The sequence below is a fragment of the Hippichthys cyanospilos genome, chromosome 12, assembly GCF_059441005.1.
Source record: "Hippichthys cyanospilos isolate Australia breed blue-spotted pipefish chromosome 12, RoL_Hcya_1.0, whole genome shotgun sequence".
Lineage (NCBI taxonomy): Eukaryota > Metazoa > Chordata > Actinopteri > Syngnathiformes > Syngnathidae > Hippichthys > Hippichthys cyanospilos.
Window position 1 is genome coordinate 14,631,807 of NC_142380.1, and position 23,716 is coordinate 14,655,522.

A 23,716-nucleotide genomic window follows, 5' to 3' on the forward strand; every position below is an offset into this window, starting at 1 on the left:
TCTTGTGGTTACCAAACATGTATTTATTTATTTTAAGCGAATGAACATATTGACAAGCAACTTCCAGGAGAGACTGAAGAAAAATGTGCAGAACACAGGATTATATACAAAGTAATTCAGTTTGGTCAGTGCTTGCTTGATATGTATAGTCGATTATCAAACTAACCAAATTTATCCAATCTGTTGTTTTCATGACATAAACCCTCAAAATGAACAACAGCAAGCCAATGGTCAAGTGGCATCGCTTTCAGTTAGCATTATTAGCATAATTTGCACAACCATGCGCTAGCCTCGACCAAACAATTCAGGAACATAGTAATGGTGATTAAAAAAAAAAAAAGGAACACTTAGGCTAAACAAATCTTTATACATATATAATGTATTTAGAGACAAACGGGTCTTAAACTTTACTTCAACAACTGCTTAGGTTTGATACGTGTTTTGATTGGGAGTAATATGTACCGATAATGCTGCTTTCTTTTTGGGATGGTCCTCGAAGTTCCATGATAGGTTCAAGCTGCATCTTTCCCAGGCGGCATTTGCAGTACATGTTTGAGTCAAAGGGGTACAGAGGTGTGCAAGTGGGGAGTGCTAGCATAGCTGATAGTGGACGGTGCAGGTGGCCATTCAGCGTCATCCTTCAGTTCCAGATCCACGCACATGTATTTAGTCTTTGGGGAAGCCTTTCTACAACAGAATATCCGGGAGAGGAATGCCCTGCTCCAACAGTTATTCACCATCTGAGATCAGGGTCAGCAAAAAGGAAATTCACAAAAGGTTTGCCAGTGTGCACTTGAAATAAGAACCTTTTCACTTTAAACAACAACATGACAGCCCATGAGAGCTTTAGTGGCATTACAGTAAATGCAGCAATAAACACTCCTCTTGCTGTCTGAAGCTAAATCTTACATAGTGTCCCTTCAATGCATAGATGCAATAAACTGTACAACTCAGTTAGAAAATGTCCGTCTACATTTGAATGCCCCACATAGTTAGTGGCTAGTGCTAAGGTTGGATACTTGGGTCGTGTCGTACAATGATATTGCAATTGATTTCTCAGTTTGTCAGCGTCCTTAATCAGCAATTGAATATGATTTTTTTTTTTTTTTTTTAATGTTCGTAGGTTGATGTTTGTAGAGATACAATGGGATGGCAATGAAAACTGAGTCACAAAGAGGAGTACAGCTAACTGCTAGCAACCACTGCTACTGAGGGCAACTTCAAAGTAAAAGCTTACAAGAGCCGTTGTATTAAGGGCCTTTGCAGTGGTGGTTGCTACTAGCTAGCTTCACGCCACTGACTTGAGAATATGAGCATACAGTACCTCAAGTATGAAAGACACAACGGCATGCACTAAGGCAATGATGAGGAGTGTAATGCGCCATTTGTAGGGAACTTCCGCAACCTGAGGGAAGGAAATGCACACGTTTTTTTTTTCAACTACTAGAATCAGACATTTATCAACATTTATCTGCTCGACATTACAGGATAAATAAAACATGCACAGAAAATGCTAACTTATGGCCCAAAACTCATTTTATAATAATTCGGGGTTTAGTATTTCAATAAAAGACTTGGGTATAAGCAAAAGAATAGAAACTGCAATCTGCCCATTGATAACTTTTTTTTTTTATATATATTCAAATGACCCTTGGTAATAATGATTCCTTGCAAAGCTTTTCCAAATTATCTCAATACCCATGGCTCATCATTCAGTGCTACATCTCTCTCTATTCGTGTTTTTCTTGCTCTCTTTCATTTCAAGAGAAGTTGCACTTTATTTGCTTACCCTTCTGTTTGCTAATTCGTGGCCACGCATTAGTATTTGGAGGGCACAATTAAGCATTTTGCGAGTCATTTAGATTATGGGAACAATTAAAATATTTTTTGTTATGTCAGCTTATTGAAATTAAATTCACCACAAAAAATCTCAAGAATACAAAAGATTCACCTGAAACACGTCATCCACAGCAGGTATGGGATAAAGCAGGATGAACAAGGAAAAAGCATACTGAGTAAAGACAGACAACATAAATGCCCCTGAAAGTTAAAACAAAAGTAAATGAATACAGTTGTAAAGCTCACACAAAATCAGATGTTTTCATTTAAAAGGATTTAAAAAAAATATTTATCTGATCCGTAATTATGTAGTCTTACAATTTTTGTAGGTCTGTTGTCTGAAGGGTTTTCCCTTACAGAAGACAATTGCTACATTCAAGTACTGGAAGGCGGAAACGTAGAAGATGGAAGTGTTTTCAAAGTTCCTGACGTCAGCATACAGGTAATTGACGCCATATAATTCTTTAGCAGGTGGAGGTAGACTGACGTTGAACATGTCGTCCAGGTCATGCTTAGAGAAAGGATGGTGACTGTGGAGAGACAGTTTGTCAACAAACATCTAACCTTTTCAATTGCATCTAAAATTAAAAAGGAAGCAATCATGTGCCAGTGTGTTTTGAGCGTAAATCCTCTCTCTCTCTCTCTCTCTCTCTCTCTCTCTCTCTCTCTCTCTCTCTCTCGCTCTCTCTCAACACATATATATACCGGTATATATATATATATATATATATATATATATATATATATATATATATATATATATATATATATATATATATATATATATATATATATATATATATATATATATATATATTTATATATATATATAATGCGCCTTTTGATATAAGTTGTCGACAGAGGTCCCACTGTGCTAAAACAAACATCAAAAAAACAAACACACAAACAAATAACAAGGTTAATCAAGAAAATATTTAAAGTACATAATAGAATTTAAAATACTGCCTTGTTGGCATTGAACATGCGCTGAGACAAAACACCTGTATATATAGAAGTATGTCCAGATTGTAAATTATAAATTTACTGATTCATTTCTTTGTAGGGAATTTTAAAATCTAATGGGAGGTGATACTCACATTGACTTGGGCGGTTCATACCAACTCTGTTGTTGTACTAAGAAGAAAGCCACAAGCTGGAAAATTAGGCAGTTTAAGATCTGAGATATAAGTGAGGAGAGCACCGAGCAGGAAATCAGACTGGTTTCAGGGGTTTGCTGCACCAGCTTCTTCCATGCAGGGTTTAGGCTCACTACACATCAAAACAAAATCATTGAAATGTGATTGTCAACCAGTAACCTGAGTGTGAAATGCACAAAATGTTAAAGGTGCCCTTCTACCAGAAGCCAATTTGGTCCCATTGCTTTCTAACAATGTGTTAACATAGGTCAGTAACATAACATAGGTCAAAATGAGTCCGCTATGTTTAGAGCTGCGTCTATGCAGTTTGTGGATTATATGTTACATATTTCATGGCAAAAAAATTGCAAAACCCTGATATTTGAATTCATACCATTTGTGACAAGATTGCAACTCATTATTTAAGTACATTCAATTTTGTGGCATACACACTCACTCTAATCGAGAAAAATGACTGGCAGTGACAAAGCACAGCATCTGCTGCCATTTAAACAGGAGTTGAGGAATAAACTGCGACTGTGATGCCATTTTCAATCAGCAAGTGGCAAAATGATCGCCCCTTGAGCTGGAAAAAAAAAAAAACATGGATTTTGCTGCTTCATTCACATTCCGGATTCAATAGTTAATCAGAATACTGTGTTTAGACTTGGGGCTGCATAGAAAATATTGGATTTTATGTCTGCTTCGATGAGAAACAATCAAAATCTCATCTCTTATTTCAAAGGTATTATACTTAATAGCGAGGTGTATTCTGCTTATTTCTGACCCAAATGACCTTCCAAACCTGATAAACAGATATCAAAAATTATTTTTCAAAAAATCAATAACATGGTAAAAGGACACCTTTAATGATATGATGAAATGCACGTTACTCACTTGAAAAGACAACGAAGAAAGTCACGCCAATGTCAATAAACAAGAACTGGTAGAAGCCAAAGTTAGTGAGAACCTGAGGAAGACAAATTTCACAACAGACACACACAGGATCCACATTTTGCAGTTATCAGCGTGTGTTGAAAATAATGAACACAAATGAAAATAATAAGGAACGCAATCACTATCACTCATTTCTTTCCTGCTTTTATGATTTTAATACAGTTCATAATGCCATGTCTGGACCTGATTCCATATTATGTGGCTTATATGAAACACAAGAGGTAGAATATGATATTGACATGTTCAATCTCATAGACATAGGGTTATGTTTAAATGTTAGAATGATTGGCACTAAGTAAGTTAATCATAATAATGCACTGGTAAATTGAGTAGAATTAATTACCTTCTTATATATATTTTCAAAAAAGGCTACATACATCCCAATGAAACATAAATGTGTGCAAAAAAGGCAGAAAAGTTACCGAGTAGAGCAGAGTTGTGCTGCAAAACAAAATGATGATGAAAAGGGCCATGTATTTGAAAACACAGAATGAGGTGACAAGAGCAGCGCGGCTTCCCTGTGACAAGTGAGAGGATGAATATATATATATATATATATATATATATATATATATATATATATATATATATATATATATATATATATATATATATATATATATATATATATATATATATATATATATATATATATATATATAGAGAGAGAGAGAGAGAGAGAGAGATGAACACATACTGGAGATGACATCCACTTTGCCAAATTGATTTTGGGTGATTCATTTTAAGTAAGAATATGACATAACTTGACAAGACTGGCACAAAGAAAATGAAAACTAGTCCTAACTGGATCCTGATTAAATTTCTTCTACCTGATGAGGTTAGGCATGCAAGAGATGTTTGGTATGGTGGAGGTAAAAGGGGAAGCTGCGGAGGCTTCCAGCTCAGACAGGGAGATCCCACTGTGCGCTTTCTTCAAGGCCTGAAATAGAAAAGAGAGAAACCATGTAACAGTGGAAACTCACCACTTTGAAAGTGATTAACTCATATATACACACAACACTTTTTGTTCAATACTATGATCAATACATAACTGTATGCTATTCAAATAATACACAGCCAAAATATTGTGTGAAATTTTTCAATGCAGTCCTAAAATGTTAGATAAAAATTAGATGAGAAAAATTCTAACTCAGATGGCACTAATACACCATAGCCTTGCAATGAAGGCTGGTTTTCAATGTATTTATTTATTTTTTGCATACTCACCCCACAGTCATTAGCACCATCCCCACACATACCAACAATGTAACTGTAAAATAAAAAAAAATGCAATATTTGGCGGAGCCACAAGAAAACATAATTGCTCATTTATTAAAAAAAAAAAAGAATAAATAAGGCATAAGCCTACTCGATGTTCTGCAGGGCTTGCACCAGCTGAGTTTTCTGCTCTGGAGCCATACGAGCAAACACAGTTGCTCTTAGGAGAAGCTGCAGCGCCCCCCAGAGAACAAATAAAAGATAACATCCAGTCAAGATGACGCCGGCACATCAAAACAAGCCAAATAAATCTCAATACCTTCTGAAGAAGTTGTGGAAAGTGTTCAGTGATGACATTGAAGGCTTGGCCACTCACAGCAAATTGATAGCCAGGGTCCTTATTGTACAACCCCTCACCAATAAAGCTGATCACAGACATCTGTATGGACCAAGTGACAGGACATCATCACTCAAGCGTTTTGAACTAAATGTGTTGTTTGCAACACATATTGGAAACTGTTGGGTTTGAAGTGGTCTCGATACCCCACAAATGACCCAAGGAGAGGTGTAAATAACAACACAGGACTCAGAGATTAAGTTTTATCACTGCAGTGGGGAGAGCTTGAAGGAGAGTGTGACCATGTCAGCCTCGTTGCAAAGTCTCTCTCTCTCTCTCTCTTTCTCTCTGAGCTTTCGGACTGCAGTCTTTTTATTAAAAACTGTTACTGAGGTGTGGGGGTCTCACATTCCAACCGTCACACAACCTGAGTATTGTGCACCGTGGCAGAACTTGCAGATAACTTGCGATTCAGGCCTTGACCTTAACATTGTTTTTAACACACACACACACATACGAGATAAGGAGGCGCTGTGGTGTCTGAAAAAGTAACAGAGTACATGAAGCAAAGCTGTTGCACTTTTAAATCAGCCAGTTTATCTTACAGAAACCATAATCAAAGACAAATTAATCACACAACGGAAAATGAGGTAAATATGAATTAATGTACTGTATGTCCCTGAGAGCCCCCAAAAGCAATGAATTTGTTCTCTCTGATCTATAGTGTCTCATAGTGCCTGACTTACTTGATTTTTGTTAAGAACGGGGTTCTCTGAGTAGCGCCATGTGATGGTGGCAGGATTTTGATCATTTGGAGGCACGGCATCTGCAATGATAACTTTTTCATGGGCTTGAATCATTCCACAATCTCTGGCCACAGATATTGCTGTCAACATGTTGTCACCTAACGGCACATAAATTGTGATGGCAAATAAGAACGACCTTGCCTAAATGTTAACCACCGGCTATCTGAGAGGACATTAAAACAGTGTTTACCTGTAACCATCAAAGTTCGAATGTTGGCTTGTCGCAAGTCAAGCAACACGCCAGCAGTTTGTTCTTTGATTTTGTTCTGCATGATGATCAAACCAAGGAAATCCATGTTGTTCTCAATCTGCTCTCTGTTGGAACCAAATACACATAGCCCCAAACAGCAAATTCAATGCAAAGGGTAAAACTGGGAAACCCCTAAAAAGATTTACTATTGCTTCATATATTCGACACCCCTAAAAAGATTTACTATTGCTTCATATATTCGTAGTTTATATCAGCAGTTCTCAAATGGGGATACAAGTATCTCTGGGAGTGCACGAAAGCACTTCAGGGGGTGCGTGAGTTTTCTGCAGGTAACAGCAAATATAATTTACTTGCTTTATAATGCCGTAAAAGGAATACTGGGGGGGGGGGGGGGGGGGGGGGCACTTCTATTTGAGAAGCAAACCTAAGCAGCACGCTGGAAGACATGACATGTTTGCATGTCTAAACCAATAAATCCGCTGGATTTTGATGGACACCCCATCGGGGAAACTATTCGACAAAGCTTTACTAATCAAAATCAGGTTATGACATGCGGTGGCTTTTTTGGGTACATTTACAATGAATATAATATATGAGTGTGTATTGGATGATCATAATCTGGAAATGCTCTTTTTTTTTTTTATCAAAAACGCAAATTCGTGCTCACGCTAGTCAGACAAACTTGCGTTCTGTATAAGTTTATGGGTAGCAGAAGATATTATTCAGTCATTTTAAAATTACCGTGCATCACATCATTATTTAAGAGGATTTTATTTTTCCAAGTCTAGTGTGCCTCCCAGTGGACATCCATTGAAGCGCAGTGCAGTTCAGCAATAACGCTTTCACTAGTCCTTGCAGAAAAGACACAAGTCGCTTCTGGATCTGATATCGCCCCACGCCTAATTGTCCTTAATGACACAATTTCCCGGCCGGTGAGCTAGAAATGATGATGTTGCACTGCATATTTACTAGAGCTGCCACTACAAAACCGCTACAAATGGATTTCCAAAGTTTAATAAATCAGACTGTTGAGACAGCACTCTGTTTTAAGTTATTTTCTTTCCTCTCTAACAAGCAATCATTGGTATGATTAGTGTGTAGGTGCCTGGGGAAAAAAATCACAGGGGTTACGTCATCGTAAAGGAGGTTTAAAAGATAGCATGTTCATGTTTCAAATTCATTTTACAATATAAAATAAATCGCCTTCAGGTTACACGCAGCAAACTCTCCATAAAATCAACAGTCAACTTACATTTACTGTGTTAATTTAACAGACTAAATTTTACACCCATCCACTACATGAATTGTGTATTTATTAACATCCATTTCCTAAATCATTATCTATAACTACAGTGCAAACATTATTTTCGTTGTAGGCCATTATGTAAGTTACATTACATTACCTATTTTATTTTTAATTGTCCTTCAACATCAAAGTTGCTAGTAATTACCATAATTATGGTCATAGATTGTTCAAACAATCAGGACTTTGAATTTTTGGGAAGGAAAAAAAATTGCAGTTTCAAACTCAGAATAACGTCCAGAGCTTTGAGCCCAAGAATGTTTAAAATAAATAAATACCATCTTTGTATCCTGGGGTGGGATGTTCCTGTAATTGTGCAAAAGCAGCATTGACGGAGGAATGGACAGTGGCTGCTGTGAACTTTGTGCCAAGAGAGTTTGGACTCTAGTTGTTTAATTTAAGTAACTGAGTAAATTATCATTCAAGAAAAAGCCATGTTAAAATACACACAGCATTATACGTATAATGGTACATAATTTATAACAGGTGAGGACACAGTTTGCAGTGTGCATTCAGAAACCTCAACTGTAGATTGTAGATTACTTCATAAAAACCATTAAGGTTTCCAATGTTTTTTTTTTTTTTTTTTTTTTTTTTTGCTGTAGCAGTAGCAGCAGAGTTTGACAAATAAAGTTTGAATGCATGGACACACAAAAGAGTATGTGCTTAGGTATAGCAAAATGTGGTTAATCTCAACATTCCAGAACTCATTTAAATATCGGATGCAGTTAAAGAAAATGTTATGTGAGAGAGATTTTTGTAATGGTGTCAATATTCTACGCATGGATGAGCACATACCGGCTGAGGCTTTGGACTTCTAGGAAGGAGAGTTCAGACTCCAGTTGATGATGTGCCAAGGCGATAACCCTAAAACCCTGCTGCGTGTAAGACTCCAGAGTCTCTTTGAAGCTCTGTGGGACTATGGAGACAAACACAAGCACAGCAGGCCTGTCTGTCATTTGAAAGATGAGAGTATTGTATAAATTGTTTTAATGACAATAGTACGAAAAAAAAGTTAAAGTTCTGGGGCTTTCAAATGGAATTTAAGAATGAACCCTTAATAGTGTTAACCTCAAAGGTTAACGTCATTTACTTACCCTTTAAATAATTGAATGCACTTGTCAGCTTTGAATGTTTGTACTTTTTGCGCAACTTACTTTTCTATAAGAAGGATCTGAATGAACACATTCTAAATAAACTGATTGCAGTGCTTCTCAATTATATTTTGCCAAGCCATCCAGGGAAGAAAAAAAATTCATACCGCCCACTTCCACCACTCGACAAATAAGATTATTATCTGGAAAAATTGTATAAGTATACCTAAAATTGTATCCTTTTTAACACAAACAAAAGAAAAAAAAAATCAAAATCAACTTTCAACAACTGTTAATTATTTTACAGCGTTTATACTGGTTACAGCTTAATCTAAAACTAAAAAAAACAACAAGTCCAACATGCCTGACAAAAAAAAAGGAAAATTATTATCGTATTGCAATTACTTTTGACGTGACAAAAACAAAGCCTTTTCCCAGGGGTTGATCGACTACAACCTGTTGATGACAAGCTCAGCGGCCACTTCCCTCTGTTAACATCTGTCTGATTTTACTGTTGATCAATCATTTGCTATCTTAGTCCGTGCTTGATGCTGTCAAAATGTCAACAACATGAGATAAACAACTCTTTAAATATTGTAGCGATTCTAATTCAAACCAGACATTTATTCATCAATTCATGGCTCAAACATGCCATGAATGCTGTTTTTCAGCTCCTTGTTCGCAAACATCAAGCTGTGCTAAAACAATGAAACTTTCAAATCTGAAACTGGGAAAAGGGCATTCAAAAGTTGAATAAAAGTCAAGTTAGGTCAAGCTATAAAGATTAAAGTGCATTTTAGGGCTATTGTTCATCCATTGGAAACACACATCTGACCTGTGTCAGGTTTGCAAAGGTCAGCCACAGTCTCTGGTGCTCCTTTCAAATAAATGTCCAAATGGTTTTGTCCCAGCTGTCGGACCACTACACTCATCTTTTGCAGCGCCGAGGAGAAGGGGAACTGACGCACAATGCCAAACTCCCCGGACTGAAAGTTGCATTACAATATTCAATAATTACCAGTAAAGTTACATTAATGAAGAGACAAAAAAAATAATAACACTGATCAGTGAATAAAATGATGGATTACCTGCCGCGGAAGCCGCACAACAGTAGAAATGTTGATTTTATAAAGTGCAATTTGTTCTTCTCTCGGCTCATCGAGAGTCTGAACAAAATATAATGTATAGTGAAAATTCTCAAACGAAATCCTACTCTTGCGGAATGAATCCAATGCAGCAGCAATTGAGTCGCGATGTGCCTGGGTCCATGTACGCTGAGCTTACGCTTACCGAATCTGTGGCAGCAAACACTTTGAGGTCCAAAGGGTCACCAAAGAGTTTGCCCTCTATGGTGGTCAAGGAGTGGCAAGTAGCCATGCAGGCGGCAAAAGAAGTCTTGACCAAACTTTCTGTTGTTACCTCAGTGCCTGGAGCTAAAAACCTGTAGGACAAGGAGACTGCTTCTAAGTGTGCAAGGAGCAACTTGGCTCAAAGTTTAATGATAAATTTAATGAACAGGGTTTTTTCAAGAATAATCGTGATGTTGTCTCAAAAAAGCCGCAATAAAGTGACACAATTATGTGGTGAAGGGACAGTCTAAAAATCCAAGTCAGCCATGTCCACATGTGAGTGGGAACAAGTAAAACAAGCGCTGATTGTCATGATCAGGTTTCTAGAAATGCACTGTGTTAATCCTGTGCGCTTAAAAAACACAAGATGCCTTACTTACACGCCATCTTCAGCTCTCTGAATACCCCACAAGTCCAAACCATCCTCGGTAAGTGTTCCAGTCTAAATTAAATATGCAGACACAACGGGGGTTTTGACCACCATGCATTTGCCTTAGAAAAAGAAGGAGGCTTCTAAAATATTAAAAACAAATTCTTAATTCCAAAATCACATTTATGTTTATATTTTGTAAAATATAACGTCAGTTTGTATAGATGAATAAGCAAATTAAAATAAATTGTGTAATGTATTGTTTTTCATTTCTGGCTCATCTGCTGGATTTTTTTTTTTTTTTTTTAACTAATGATGATGCACATCTTTATTAAATAGTGGTGTCCCAACCCTGTCCTGCATGTTTTCAATGTTTTTGTTCTCTGACAAACCTGATTCAAAGTATCAAAAACATACAGAATATCAGCCCTTGAGGACTGCGTTTGGAGACCCCACATATTGAACTGAACAAAATAAAGGCATAAAAGGTTTTGCAAAGCAATCTCTATGACACAATTTAGCAATCAGTTGTTTTGTTTTATTTGGAGCGGCAAAGCAGCAGAGTGGTTAGCACATCTGCCTCACAGTGTAGATAGAGGTGGTGGGTTCGGTTTCAGCTCTGGGGTTTCTGTGTGGGTTGCGTGTTCTCCCCATGCCAGTATGGCCTTTTTCTGGACATCCCCAAAACATGCAATGGATGGAAGGAATTTGCTTTATGTTGCAACTGATTTGCTCTTAATTCGTAAAGAAAAATTTGAGAACCGCTGCTTTATATAGTGTGAACAGCAAATGACAATGCAACAAAATCAGAACACTGAGCATGACACCCACCTTGTCAAAGCAGACCAGGTTCAACTGACCACATATGTTGATTCTTTGCGGGCTGAGACAAAAGATGCCGACCTTCTTCAACCGTCTCTGTGCGTGTCCAAGACCAGCAGCCAAGGCCACGGGTAAAATGGGGGGCACAGCAATAATAATGATGTTCAGCGCATCGAAGATGATGCCCTGAACATGAACCTTGATGGGATAGGATTAATAAATGAATATGACACATAAACTAAATAACTGTTCGATATCAGACATTGCACCTCATTAAGGACATCGATTGTGACAGTATAGATGAAGCCAATAATCGCCAACACCACCATACACATCAGGAACTGCGTAGCATCACGATGCAGTTTGAAGTCGGTGGGTTTCGGGTAGAGGATGGAGCGCACGAGCTGGCCCTTTTCTGTACTAAAGCCTGATGGATCATATCGAGTATGTATAAGGCAAAACAGCTAAAGAATGTCTTTTCATCACAATTCAAGATGAAGCCCAGTCCTCACCAGTTCTGACCACGACCACTTTCACTAGTTCATCAGCACAGTAACGGCTTTGGATCACGTGTGAGCCACAGAAGAGGGTGTGCCGCTTGTGTTCCTCTGTATTATAGGGCTTATTTGCCTCCTCACCTAAACTTGGTAAACTGGTCTTAATAATAGGTACGCTCTCGCCTGTGGACCCAAGAATATACAGACCTTTGTGGCAAATTCAATTTCTTCAAAAAACAAACAAAGAAAGGCAATTATTTGTGCAATTGATCTATCCAGATGAACAGTACAGGCCCCCTGTACATCCAGTGGGGGGAACTTTGTAGAAAATGGAAGAAAACACATTTTCGAGAATTTGTCATCAAATAGACACAACTGCTACATAAGAGAAAGGTCAACCTGTCAACATGCTCTCGTTCACTGTGCAGGTGCCACAGATGAGCACAGCGTCACAAGGCATTATCATTCCATTGGCCTGAATAGCGATGACATCACCAGGCACGAGCTTAGTCGACATAATTTGTTCAAAGTCTAGAGAGAAAAACACATAATATGGATACATGGTCATGAGACAGGGACAAGGATTATATCTGTGTGTGTATCGATAAATAACTGCATTTGTGGAAAAAAAATGATGCCTTTTTTCCCTCTGCACACAGACACTCTCACCATGCTGTGTTCTACCACCATGTCATGCAGCCTCAGGTGTTGCTAGAATCGGAGAAAACAGGCATTGAGAAATGATCATGCGCCACATTCTGTAAAAGGGTTGTTTGAATTGAACAAGTACCACACACACACACACACTAACATCTCCCATAAACTTTCCTTATATGAGTCTCTACTCACCTTTTTAATGGTGTACAGATATGCAGCTATCGCAAACAAAAACACGCATGCCATGACCGCAGCATAATCGTAGGAGTCTTGTGTGGACCACAAAATAAGAGCAAAGAGCTGGAAGATGTAAAAGGGATTCATAACCTTGAGGAAGGAAAAGCAAAGGAATGTCTATGAAAAAGCTAAAGAAAGTAGCCTAATGTTTTTCTCCTTACCAAACACTTACCTCTTTTACAAAAATTTTGAATAAAGACGGCACGCTTACATCAATCTCGTTTTTGCCAAAAAATAAAGCTCTGTTGACAACGAACATGCCCAGTAAATGCATGTGAGGTGTGTTGTGAACCCAACAAAAAATTTTAAAACATCTGGAGTAATATCTAGAATTTTGGTACCTGTACTCCTGCATCGATCTACAAAGTCCAGAGCTGTGGTCCCTGTGTATAGCTTCACAGCTCACCTTGATGTCCTCTAAGCCACTAAAATAAGATCACAAATTTTATTTACTCTGGCATTATCCAGAACATCCAATATTGATCAAATAAGATCAATGATAATCACATTGTTTATGGTACCATACTTGTATTGTTTGAAGTTCTGTGTCTCTTCATTCCAGTAGTATTTGATGCTGTTGTGAGTGAAGTAGTGGACCTGATAAGAGATTTTACACACACACACACATATATATATATATATATATATATATATATATATATATATATATTTTTTTTTTTTTTACGAGGTAATCTGGTTCCAGGATGAAACTTTGGATGAAAACTTGGTTTTCCAGTTTCCAAACTTGTATTTGATCATTTTGCACATTTTTAAACAACTTTTGTAAACATGTGATGGTAAACTTAAGCTTAATTAACCACTTGTGTGTGTGTTTTTTTTTCCAGCCACTCCCCCTCCTAAAATCAGCATTTAGAGTAGTGGTTCTGTAATCTATTGACATTTCATTAGCCTTTATACGCCATCTAAAAGGGAAAATTGAAGGATGTGGGTTTTGAGATGGACCACTTTTGCTGCAGCGCTTTTGTTGGAATGGACCCACTGAGCCAGACTGTGAGGAGGACCTTACCTAATGGCATCTTCACATTGTACACTTGACTCAAGTGCAACCTGTTGAGCCTGCACGGGGGCTCCTCCCACCTGCGGTCCTTTCTCAAGGTTTCTCATTTTTCCCAGCTGGGGTTTTTGAGTGTTTCCTTTTCTCTTCTAAGAGCTTTGTTCAAGTGAAAGCCATTGTGTATTTGTAATGTTCTGTGTGAGCCTATCTGTGATTTCTTGTTCGCCTGTGAAGCCCTTTTGAGACTCTGGTGATTCAGGGCTATACAAATAAACCTGACTTGACAAAAAAAAAAAAAAAGATCACAAGTGGTTCATGAGGCTTCAGTTTGATATCACTGGTACAAACCGTCTGCTAATTCACACCGTTAAGTACCTTAACAGCCTCTCTTTGAATAAGCTTCCAATTTTCCTCTTCATGTTCAGCCTTGAGGTTTTGATAGTCATCTCTATTCAGTACATGATCTGTAGATTGGTGATTCACACTATCGAAGGGGGTTTTTCCAGGAGCTTTCATCACACGTACTTTGGCACAAAACCACTGCCTGAATTCATCCTGTGAATGAAGATAGGTTTATACTATTTTGCAACAACTGATGTCTTGGGATGCCAACAACCAGAACAGGTAAAAACCCTGATATGTTTTCATCCAAACTACAGAAGATTTTTCACAAGGACACAAGAAAGCATATAACGAATGACAGCATGCGCCAGTTGCTCTTGTGAGTTCAAGCCAAAGTGAATGCTGTCAAGATCAAGTGCAGTGATTGTATTTATCATAAACATCACCTCCAATTCACTTCTACTTGATAAATACTTAATATTCCATTCCAAATCTTTGCCATTTATTGAGGGCCCCACGAGTGGGTTTTCCTTATGCCCCCAAAAAACTCATAGCACCCCTAGTAAAAGAAACGAGCTACTAAAATGCGTTTGATAAACCTCTTTCATTTTCTAAATTGCCTGTATAGATTAGAACAGTTGACAATTAAGGCATTTAAACTCCATAGCAGTTCAAAAGGTATGGGTAAGCATGCATCTATAATGTTGTAAGGTCTCAATTAGGTTACATTAACATGGTCAACAATTTAATTGCCAAAGCTGCAGCTTGATTTGGGTCTACTGCTACTATATTTCCAGAATACTATGCACACCATGCTGTGTTCATGTTTTGGTTTAAAAAAACAAAACAATTTCTAGTTCCAGTTTGTCTCTCATACATTGCCTAATGCATACTGAGTTAGGGACAACTATACCGTGGTCCTGAGGAGCAGTATTTTTGCTTCCCTCAGTGGGGAGTGCATGTAGGTCACTTTGACCGCCCATTGTGGCAGCCAGTAGAGCAGTAACAGCAGCAGCCCACCAGTGCAAATGACACCAACACCCACTAGGATCATTTTCCACAGGCAGGGGCGATACCCCCACACCTCCTGCATGGACCAAAAAACAGAACCCATTTATCAATTACAGTAACTTGAGGGATTGGCGCCAGTCATTTTTTTTTACTTTTGGGGTCCCGCAAGGACTCCCGTTAGGTCCAAACCACATTAATAATGATGAGACAAAAAAGGAAATAAATACTTTTAGCCTTTAAAAAAAAAAAAAAAAAAAAAAAAAAGAGTAAGAAGAAAGGGGTTATTACCATCTCATCACCGAGGCCCTGATTGATTAGCTTCCCTGCACTGGTCTTCATCTTGAAAAAAGAACTATTAAAAGCACAAAAGAACACATTTTCATCGCTTGAGAAAGTCAGGAGTTTTATTAAATGTAATTTTGACAGACCTCCTTAAGTCTTTTGTATTTTCTATTTCCTTAAATCGAACAGCTTGGCTCTGGACATTTTGGTTAAGAACCAAATCAGCATACTAAACACAAGAAAAAAAATACAGGCTGGCAGCAAAACAAAACAAAAATTGGATTGGCTATTGCACAAGGGGATGATCCTCACTGAAAGTTTACAGAGGAAAAACACAAAGTCCACAAATGCCAAGTAAAAAATCAACAGCCCAGTAACCCTTACTTGCATTCAACATATAAAATGTGAATTCAATTTTATACCATTACTGAGGAGAAAGTAGCCACCTGAACACATGGACTTTTATGCTTTATAAATCAGTTCAGAATCTTTACGCATAAAAGTTGTCTCTTTGTCAACATTGATTACAAAAGAGAGTTTTGCATTGTAAATCTCACTGAAAAATGAAAACGCTTCTAATCAGAATATAAAAATGGCTACTTTTTTTTTTTTTTTTTTACAAATAACAACACCAAATGTTTTTTTTCTATTCTATTTCAAGAATGAAGGTCAGAAGATGCAGTCATCACAGTACAGTACAGTAGTTTTTGAGAAAAACCGCAGTATAATCAAATAAAATGAGGTAAAAGAATGGAAAGTACAACAAGCAAAGATCAAGACCACAAACTCTAATGAAGAGCAAAGAGCAAATGAAAAGCAATTAAAACTTTAATCCCCATGCAAAACTCACCAGTCTTCTCTCCCCTTCACTCCGATCCCATCAAGTGTCCAAGCACACGTTTACTGATATTCTCTATCCTATATTCTCCTTGCAGCTTTTGTGCAAGAACAACTGGTTCATTGAGAGGGGGTGGAAAAAAACTAGAAGTGGAGAAATTACTGTCCATAAATACAAAAATAGCTCCTTAACAGTCAGAAAATGGAAAATAGTAACAGTAATACAGAATTGCCTCAATTGGGTTGACTTATGCTTATGAAAATATAATGCAAACAAATAAAAGACAGCAGCACACATTTTCTTTTAAAAATATATTTAAGTTCACACAAAATAACTTCTCCCTCACATACAAATACATTTTGAGAAAATCCAGGTCAACTGTGGCAGTTTTTCATGAAAGAATGAACAGCTGTATTGATTTATGCAAAACGGCGTGAGTGCAACGAATGGACATGCAAAAAAAAAAAAAAAATCTCTTACAGGTTGGCAAACAATGTCTCAATCAATCTATATTTTTGCACCTTTTTGCTGACTAGTTTATTCATTTTGTTTTGAATAAAATGAGATTAGATGAGAATGGGAGGTCCATATAAAAAAAATAACAACGCTCATAACAATTACACAATAATTTAGACTGGAATACAACTCAAATAATGTCAAAAACCTCTGCAAGGTCATATGTACAGGTATGTCATTTCAGATTCACATTTCCACACTACTACTTTTCCAGCCTAATTATTTAATCAGTTTCCTTTTTCCACTTGTTTTTCCACGTAGTGTCTTGGCAGCTCCAAAGCCTTGTCCTGAAAGATTTCAACAGAAATTTAAAAAGCCGTGCGAGACAGTCATCAACAGGAGAAAAATATATGCATAACTTCCCCCTGCATAAATGAATAACTTGACTCGATGAAAACTAGGGATGTTCGAATCTAATCAAGCGATCGGATATTGGGCCTTATCACTTAATTTCCGGGTGATTACAATTTTTGGAGTCGATTTTTGTTTATTTATTCATAAATATTAATAAAATGATTATTATTATTTGTAGTAGTGGTATATTATTAAAGGGCCACAAAGAAATGCAATAACACAAAGGTACACATATATTGCCAAAAGAAAATAATCGGGCAGAGAATTGGGTATTAAAAGTGATTGTGATGTATTGCGATACACCAAAGGCATATTGTGATGCGTATTGTGATATTGGACAAAATTTCATGGAAAAAAAAACAAACAAAACAAAAAAAGAAATCAATGGCATGTATATTAAAATGACTGAAAAAAACCCAGAAGGAAATAATTAAAACAGACAAATTCTATTTATATTTTTCAGAAGAAACAACTTGTATAATACAGCGCAGCATGTGAGAAAGGCACTTGAGGTGTTTAGATCTTTTTTTGTATAGTGTTATTTGAGGTATGGTACCTTAGGACATGGGTCAAAAAATTTGACCTTATCGATCATTCCCATCATACCCACACAATTTCCACTTTTTTCAGTTTTTCCCTTGTAACTTCTACATTATTTGGTCTATTCTATTGGTTCCAACTTTATATGTTAAAGATTGTTCTTTCCACTGCCATACACTCCCTTTCACCTATTAATTGACGTTTTTGCCATTCAAATACCCGCACAATTTCCACTTTTTTCTGTTTTTACCCAGTATCTTCTATATTATTTCTATATTATATTTATTATATCAACGCCTCTCCCTTCACCACTTACGCCTTCACACGAAATGTCTTCAGCAATTGCACATTTTCAAGTTAAAACTTAATTTACTTATAAGGGTTTATGAGCAAGAAAATAGAATAGGCTTTTGGATGAAAGAAAAAAATGGATGTACATTTATTTATTACGCAACCGCCAAGCACTTCAAAATGTTACTAGGTCCCACCAATTAGCGTAGTCTTCAAATAGAACTAAACACTAAAGGACAGATTGATTTTTCTATGTTTAAATATGCTCTGTATAAAGCAGTGGGTGATTGCTTACTTTCCCTACATTTTTAGATACAGCAGCATTTGTTACAATTCTGGGAGCCAGACGATAAGTCGGCCTCATATGAGAAATACTTCTTCATCCAAAAGCAGCATGCTAAAGCTCCTCTTGTGTCTTTTTCAGGATGTGTTAGAGGTTACATTCAGGTGGGGGATTTATTTTTTTTTTTAAAACCTACACTAAATGATTGAGACCATTTTCAAAGCTGGCCATAACTTTTGTAGAGAGACAATGACACAAATTCAAAGTATTCATTAGAAATAATAGATTTGAAAACAGTGAACCTTTTTTGTTTACTCCCAGTTCGTTGATGCCCAGCTTGCTTGTTTTCAATTTGGGTTTTGTGTAACGCACGGTGACTTTGCTTCCATTGATCTCACCGTTGTCCATGGCTTCTTTGGCAGCTGCACTCATTTCTTCATTATCATACTCCACAAACCCAAAACTGACAAAATAAGACAGATCACATCCATAAATGGGTAGCGTAGACTATTTTTTGTTGTACCTATACATGCAAACCAACCTACCCTTTTGACTGTCCTGTCGCTTTGTCTGTGGCAATTCTTGCACTAATACACCCCTTGAAAGCATCTTGAAGAACCTCTGCGGTTGTCTCATCACTTAGCCCCCGTATAATGAGTATTTTTGACTCCGCTAAGAAAAAAGAAACAGAATGTTGGTGTTCGTGGCATAAATCTCAGCATGTACGAATTTAAATTGCAGGTTTAAGTGCTAAAGCTCCTCTTGCTACTTTTTTATTCTGCGTTCACACGGAACATGATCAAAGCGTAAAAGCGGACAGTTTAGTGTTGTAGTCGATGGCGTTCACGTGATGGCGACGCAACAGACGCGTATGCAGCGACGCGAGATGCTGCGCAGGGTAATATACGCCTGTTGCATCAAGTTAAAGAAATGCAACTTTTGTCACGTGTCGCGACAGCCAATTAGCTTCGGGAATGTTCAACGTCTCACACAGGGACCAGAAATTAATCATGGCAGCCGATTTGCGGTCACTGGGATCTATCCAACACGGCCAGCTGAGCTTTCAATACAAAAACAGAGCCAAGCAAGAGCACTCACCTGGCTTGTAGAATGGCAGAAGGGAAAACTTGGGATAACTGGTATGTGCAGCATTTGCTTCCCTTTTTAACAGCTGTTGAACCGTAGCTATCATGCCAAGATAACTATAGTGCAGCATTAACAGCACTGTATTGAGCACGGCCACTTGATTGCTACACTGAAACTTTTTTTTTTTTTTTGTCAGACGAGTATTGCCACAAAGCGAGGGGCATGCAATGTAAAAAAGAAGGATAAAAGTGCTGTAGGAGAAAATATTGGCTCTGCTACATCCCAGAAAAGTGAAAGTTCTCAGCTATGCTCTCCTTTCTGGATCCACTGCAAAGTGCAGAGCACGTTTGCTCCCGGCGTTCAGTGAGAACGCAGCATTAAGATTAGTGGTTACGTTTGGGGAGGGAGATGTAAAAAACTACACTGAAGGACTGAAACTATTTTCAAAGCTAACCATAACCTTCGCAGTGAGGCAAAGACACAAATTCAAACTATTCATGAAAAATAATAGATTTGACCACAGTGAACCTTTTCGGTTTACTCCCAGTTCATTGGTGTCCAGCTTGCTTGTTTTCAATGTGGGTCTTGCGTAACACACAGTGACTTTGCTCCCATTGATCTCACTGTCCTCCATGGCCTCTTTGGCAGCTGCACACATTTCTTCATTGTCGTACTGCACAAACCCAAACCTGACAAAATAAAACAGATCACATCCATAAATGGGTAGCCCAGACTATTTTTTGTTGCACCTATACATGCAATCCAACCTACCCTTTTGACTGTCCTGTCACTTTGTCTGTGGCAATTCTTGCACTAATACACCCCTCAAAAGCATCTTGAAGAATCTCCGCAGTTGTCTCATCGCTTAGCCCCTGTATAATTAGTGTTTTTGACTCCACTAAGAAAAAAGAAATAGAATGTTAGTGTTCTTGGCAGAAATCTCAACAATATTTGAAGTGCCGGTTTAAGTGCGCCATGTTAATTTATTGCCTTATGTTTTTTCAATCTACCCTGATTTAGTATGACCGAATGTATTTACATTTGTCTCTTGTAGCTAATAACGCCATTTGATTTTTAACTTCAGCTCAACAAAAATGTTGCATTTAAATTTCTTTTCTTTAACTGGTCAGGATGAACTCTTTCCAGCACTGCTTAAATTCAGCATTGCACTGGTCCTTCTGGCATCAATCTCTTTAATTGAGGGTCCATGCAACTCTAATATGTCATAACTACTGTACATCATGTGTCACAGGTCTTTCTTTTTAGATTGGCGTAGTCAACAAACATGAATATAAATACAGTTTATTACCCACATATGAAGTGGTCCACACAGTAGATAAAGAAAAAAAAACTATACACATTCTCTAAAATCTGAAATACCTTCTCCAAACTGTGGCCTCTTTTGTCTTTTGCTGAACTTGACTTTCATGGGCTTTTTCAGGATAGTCACATGTTTGGCGGCTTTAACAGCTCGTTGAGCATCTGCCACAGTGGAAAACTCCACAAAGGCATATCTGTGGGTTATTGTGACATCAGATATTGATATTCATTTAGAGGAAGGCAGAGTGACAGAGAGAGAAGTAAAAAATATTTATAAAGCACTTTTCACAGAGAGGGCTCACAAAGTTTTTCACGTGGTTTAAATACAACAATACAACAAAATATCAGCACAATGCAAATAAAAGAAGTATTGAAGCTACAGAGACAATGCAATAGAAAGTAGAAAGAGAGAGAGCAAGAAAGAGAGAGAGCAAGAAAAAGGGACAGCAATAATACACACTTACCCTTTAGATGTGCCACTCTTTTTTGGCAATGTAATGGTGACAGCTTTCTTAAAGACTTTTTTAATGGTCATTTCTTCCACAGAGAAAGGTAGGTTGCTAACAAACAGTGTATTGTTAGGAGCAACTTCAGCTAAAAAGAAATAGGGAAAACATTTTTTTTGTCATAAACATACATTGTACACACAAAGTAAGCTGGTCAAATTCTACAGTGACTCTTCCACTGCCCCTATATCTCTGCTGCAGTCTAATGGTCATTGAAATTTCAAAGCCAAGATGTCATCAGCAGATTGCAACAATGATACAAGAAGCTTAGTGACCATATCTTAACACACACACAAAAAAAAACGTTTCAAGTTTTCCACAGAAATTACCTTCTTTAGCTGGTTTGGTTTTGACATTTTTGGCAATACCGACAGAGTCAATGATGATAAGCCGGTCTTGGATCTTGGAACCTTGTTTGCTTTTCCACATTTTACGGGCAAAAGCTTCATTTTTAAACTCCAAAAAGGCTATACTGTTGATGAGGAAAAACAACACTTAGTGTCAGGAACAATGACAATGTCATATTCCTTAATATTATTGTAAATTGGAAAGACTGGGGGAAAAAAACTCTTACCCCATGTCTGGACTGTCAGTATCACCAGGAAACCTGATTTTAATGGCTTTAGGAAAAACTTCCCGGATATCTCTCCTTGTTGCATTATAAGGGACATTCTTCAAAAACAAACATCTTGCATCTTTAGCTGAAAAGTAAAAAGAATAAATGTCTCCGGGCATTGTTTTAGAGCCTTAGTTTAATCAAACAAGTTAAGAATAGAAATAGAAGAAACAAATATGGCTGTAGCCTGGGTATCAAATTAAACAACAGTACCCTCTAGAGGTTTGGACACAGAAGCACAAGATTAAGAAGCCCTTTTTTACCTTGCTTCTCTGGTTTTGGAGCTTTCTTCTTTTTCTCAAAGTCGACCGTTTTGACTTTTGCTTTAGCGATAGTGATTGGCTGGCCAAGAATCATCGCTCCATCCAGTGACAAGGCCTTAGTCAAGTCCATGTTAGAAGCCAAGTCCATAAATGCATGTTTCCTTAAAACAAAAACATCATAACAAAATAAATATTGTAGTACCTTAATCGTTGTGTTGTGTTATGTAAAAAGAAACTTACCTGGATTTAGCTAATCTAATGTCTTGCACTATAACACTTTGTGTCATGAAGTACTTTGACAATGAAGTAGTAATTTCCTGAATGGTTTTGGATTTGTTCAAGTTGCCAACAAAAACACAATAACCTAAAAAAAAAACACATAACACATTTTAGAGGAGGTGTGCAACATTTAAAAAAAAAAAAAAAAGTATGTCCATCAAAAGTTCATACCGTCATTGATGAGTTTACTTTTCTTGGATGGTGAAGTTTCACAAGTGGATTGTGCTTTGCGTTTCTCTTTTCCCAAAACAAATCAAAGTGACATATGTTAATAGTTACAATAAAAGGCTTGTTTGATACTTGGTATCTTGTAAGCTAAAACAAATTGTTTTAAAGCCCCATGGTAACTCATACATGAAATATCAGCTACTAGGGGCTTTGACTGTCAACAATGCATGCTAACCACAAAAAAACAACAACAACACAACCAACTGAAAAAGGTTACGTTTCAAAAATTATTCACAATAAAACCGAAAACACAAATGTAAATCTTAGAAATGTTCACTGATGTCCTTGTTTTGATGACATATTAGAGTATCATGTTTAATAAATGGAGCAAGCTGTATGCAACTGGAGACCGCAGTTTGCTATTGAAATGTAAGCATTTTATCTGTTGCTTTATACAGTTTATGCTACAAGATGATCTTTAAGACAAAAGCAGTTTGTCCCTGCTGTAAAGCCAGTCAGCAGTTTTGAGGACACAGAAGTAAATGGTGAGTGATATACAATTACAATCCTATTTTTTTTTTGGTAGTGACAGAATGAATATGATCTCCTGAAACTTCATCTGGATAACTAGTTCGTATATTCTTTTGACTAGCAAATGTATTGGAAGGATAGTTACTCACTTGTGACTGCAGTGTCAACAACGTCCTTCAGAACTTTGCTTGGTGTCTTTTGAGTTGTTGTATCCTGCAGAACAGACACCAAAGGTTTTGTTGACTGTAAAGATTATCCCCAATATACTGTGTGTCTTAAGAAATCATCAGGTGTGTAACAATTTTAAATTTTTTTAAATATTACACCAAATGCATCTTTGTGGCCTAGTTATCCAATGTGACGGTGTGTATGATCAATGAGTTTAAACCCTTCAAAGACCCAATTATAAACTATACAAGACAGTAAGACAACGACATTTGCCAAAGAATGAGTCAGAATTGGTCTGCAAAAAAATACTCAACCATTATTTCAGTTTGAATTCCCTGCAACCGACGAGTTGGAACCACTTGAATAGTTATCGGTACAATTGTTTTTCTCGCATTGTACATGTGGGGGGTAGGGTAGAATGAATTTAATGCGAATGATTCTTCTGCATATTGAATATTTATCACAATACATAAT

The 23,716-nt window shown here is 37.3% G+C and overlaps 3 protein-coding genes across 5 annotated transcripts in view; 1 reads left to right on the plus strand and 2 right to left on the minus strand.

Moving 5' to 3' along the window:
• Window positions 1-15,707, minus strand: LOC148415041 (polyamine-transporting ATPase 13A3-like). The gene is made up of 31 exons (XM_088428799.1): window positions 15,630-15,707; window positions 15,490-15,553; window positions 15,104-15,277; window positions 14,224-14,403; window positions 13,360-13,430; window positions 13,175-13,258; window positions 13,006-13,075; window positions 12,789-12,923; window positions 12,578-12,650; window positions 12,339-12,470; window positions 11,955-12,122; window positions 11,712-11,869; window positions 11,452-11,640; window positions 10,631-10,692; window positions 10,192-10,342; window positions 9,990-10,067; window positions 9,737-9,887; window positions 8,606-8,726; window positions 6,484-6,608; window positions 6,234-6,391; window positions 5,470-5,589; window positions 5,302-5,381; window positions 5,160-5,202; window positions 4,763-4,872; window positions 4,355-4,445; window positions 3,873-3,945; window positions 2,937-3,108; window positions 2,158-2,369; window positions 1,952-2,040; window positions 1,325-1,405; window positions 1-740 (listed from the first exon to the last, which is right to left on the minus strand). The coding sequence occupies exons 2-31, from the start codon at window positions 15,538-15,540 to the stop codon at window positions 558-560; spliced, it is 3,585 nt and encodes a 1,194-aa protein (XP_088284925.1). The 5' UTR covers window positions 15,541-15,553; window positions 15,630-15,707; the 3' UTR covers window positions 1-557.
• Window positions 15,592-23,716, minus strand: part of LOC148415042 (nucleolin-like) — an 8,381-nt gene continuing 256 nt past the window's right edge. Inside the window, exons 2-15 of one of the 3 annotated variants that reach the window (XR_015867383.1) lie at window positions 23,224-23,287; window positions 22,547-22,612; window positions 22,337-22,460; window positions 22,097-22,257; window positions 21,792-21,918; window positions 21,547-21,689; window positions 21,176-21,305; window positions 20,772-20,905; window positions 20,163-20,289; window positions 19,920-20,080; window positions 18,851-18,977; window positions 18,608-18,768; window positions 16,334-17,124; window positions 15,592-15,712 (exon numbers count right to left, since the gene is read on the minus strand). Coding sequence is in view for 2 of the 3 variants with exons in the window: in XM_088428794.1 (XP_088284920.1) it covers window positions 17,057-17,124; window positions 18,608-18,768; window positions 18,851-18,977; window positions 19,920-20,080; window positions 20,163-20,289; window positions 20,772-20,905; window positions 21,176-21,305; window positions 21,547-21,689; window positions 21,792-21,918; window positions 22,097-22,257; window positions 22,337-22,460; window positions 22,547-22,612; window positions 23,224-23,287 (1,593 nt within the window). In the remaining variant the exon portion in view is untranslated. Of the gene's footprint in view, window positions 17,125-18,607; window positions 18,769-18,850; window positions 18,978-19,919; window positions 20,081-20,162; window positions 20,290-20,771; window positions 20,906-21,175; window positions 21,306-21,546; window positions 21,690-21,791; window positions 21,919-22,096; window positions 22,258-22,336; window positions 22,461-22,546; window positions 22,613-23,223; window positions 23,288-23,716 lie in introns of all 3 variants that reach the window. The other 2 variants (XM_088428795.1, XM_088428794.1) reach the window with 2 other exon arrangements.
• The window catches only part of gk5 (glycerol kinase 5), a 14,946-nt gene continuing 10,547 nt past the window's right edge, over window positions 19,318-23,716 (plus strand). Inside the window, exons 1-2 of the mRNA XM_088428797.1 lie at window positions 19,318-19,444; window positions 23,002-23,088. Coding sequence (XP_088284923.1) covers window positions 23,086-23,088 — 3 coding nt within the window. The 5' untranslated portion in view covers window positions 19,318-19,444; window positions 23,002-23,085. The remainder of the gene's footprint in view (window positions 19,445-23,001; window positions 23,089-23,716) is intronic.

Excerpts from the sequence above, each read along its gene's own strand:
- LOC148415041 (XM_088428799.1), bottom strand. The coding sequence starts at position 15,540 with ATGAAGACCAGTGCAGGGAAGCTAATCAATCAGGGCCTCGGTGATGAG. Across the intron at positions 5,203-5,301 it reads CAAGCCCTGCAGAACATCGA|TTACATTGTTGGTATGTGTG; the intron begins GTAGGCTTATGC and ends TTTATTTTACAG. Across the intron at positions 2,370-2,936 it reads TATGAACCGCCCAAGTCAAT|TCACCATCCTTTCTCTAAGC; the intron begins GTGAGTATCACC and ends GTCTCTCCACAG.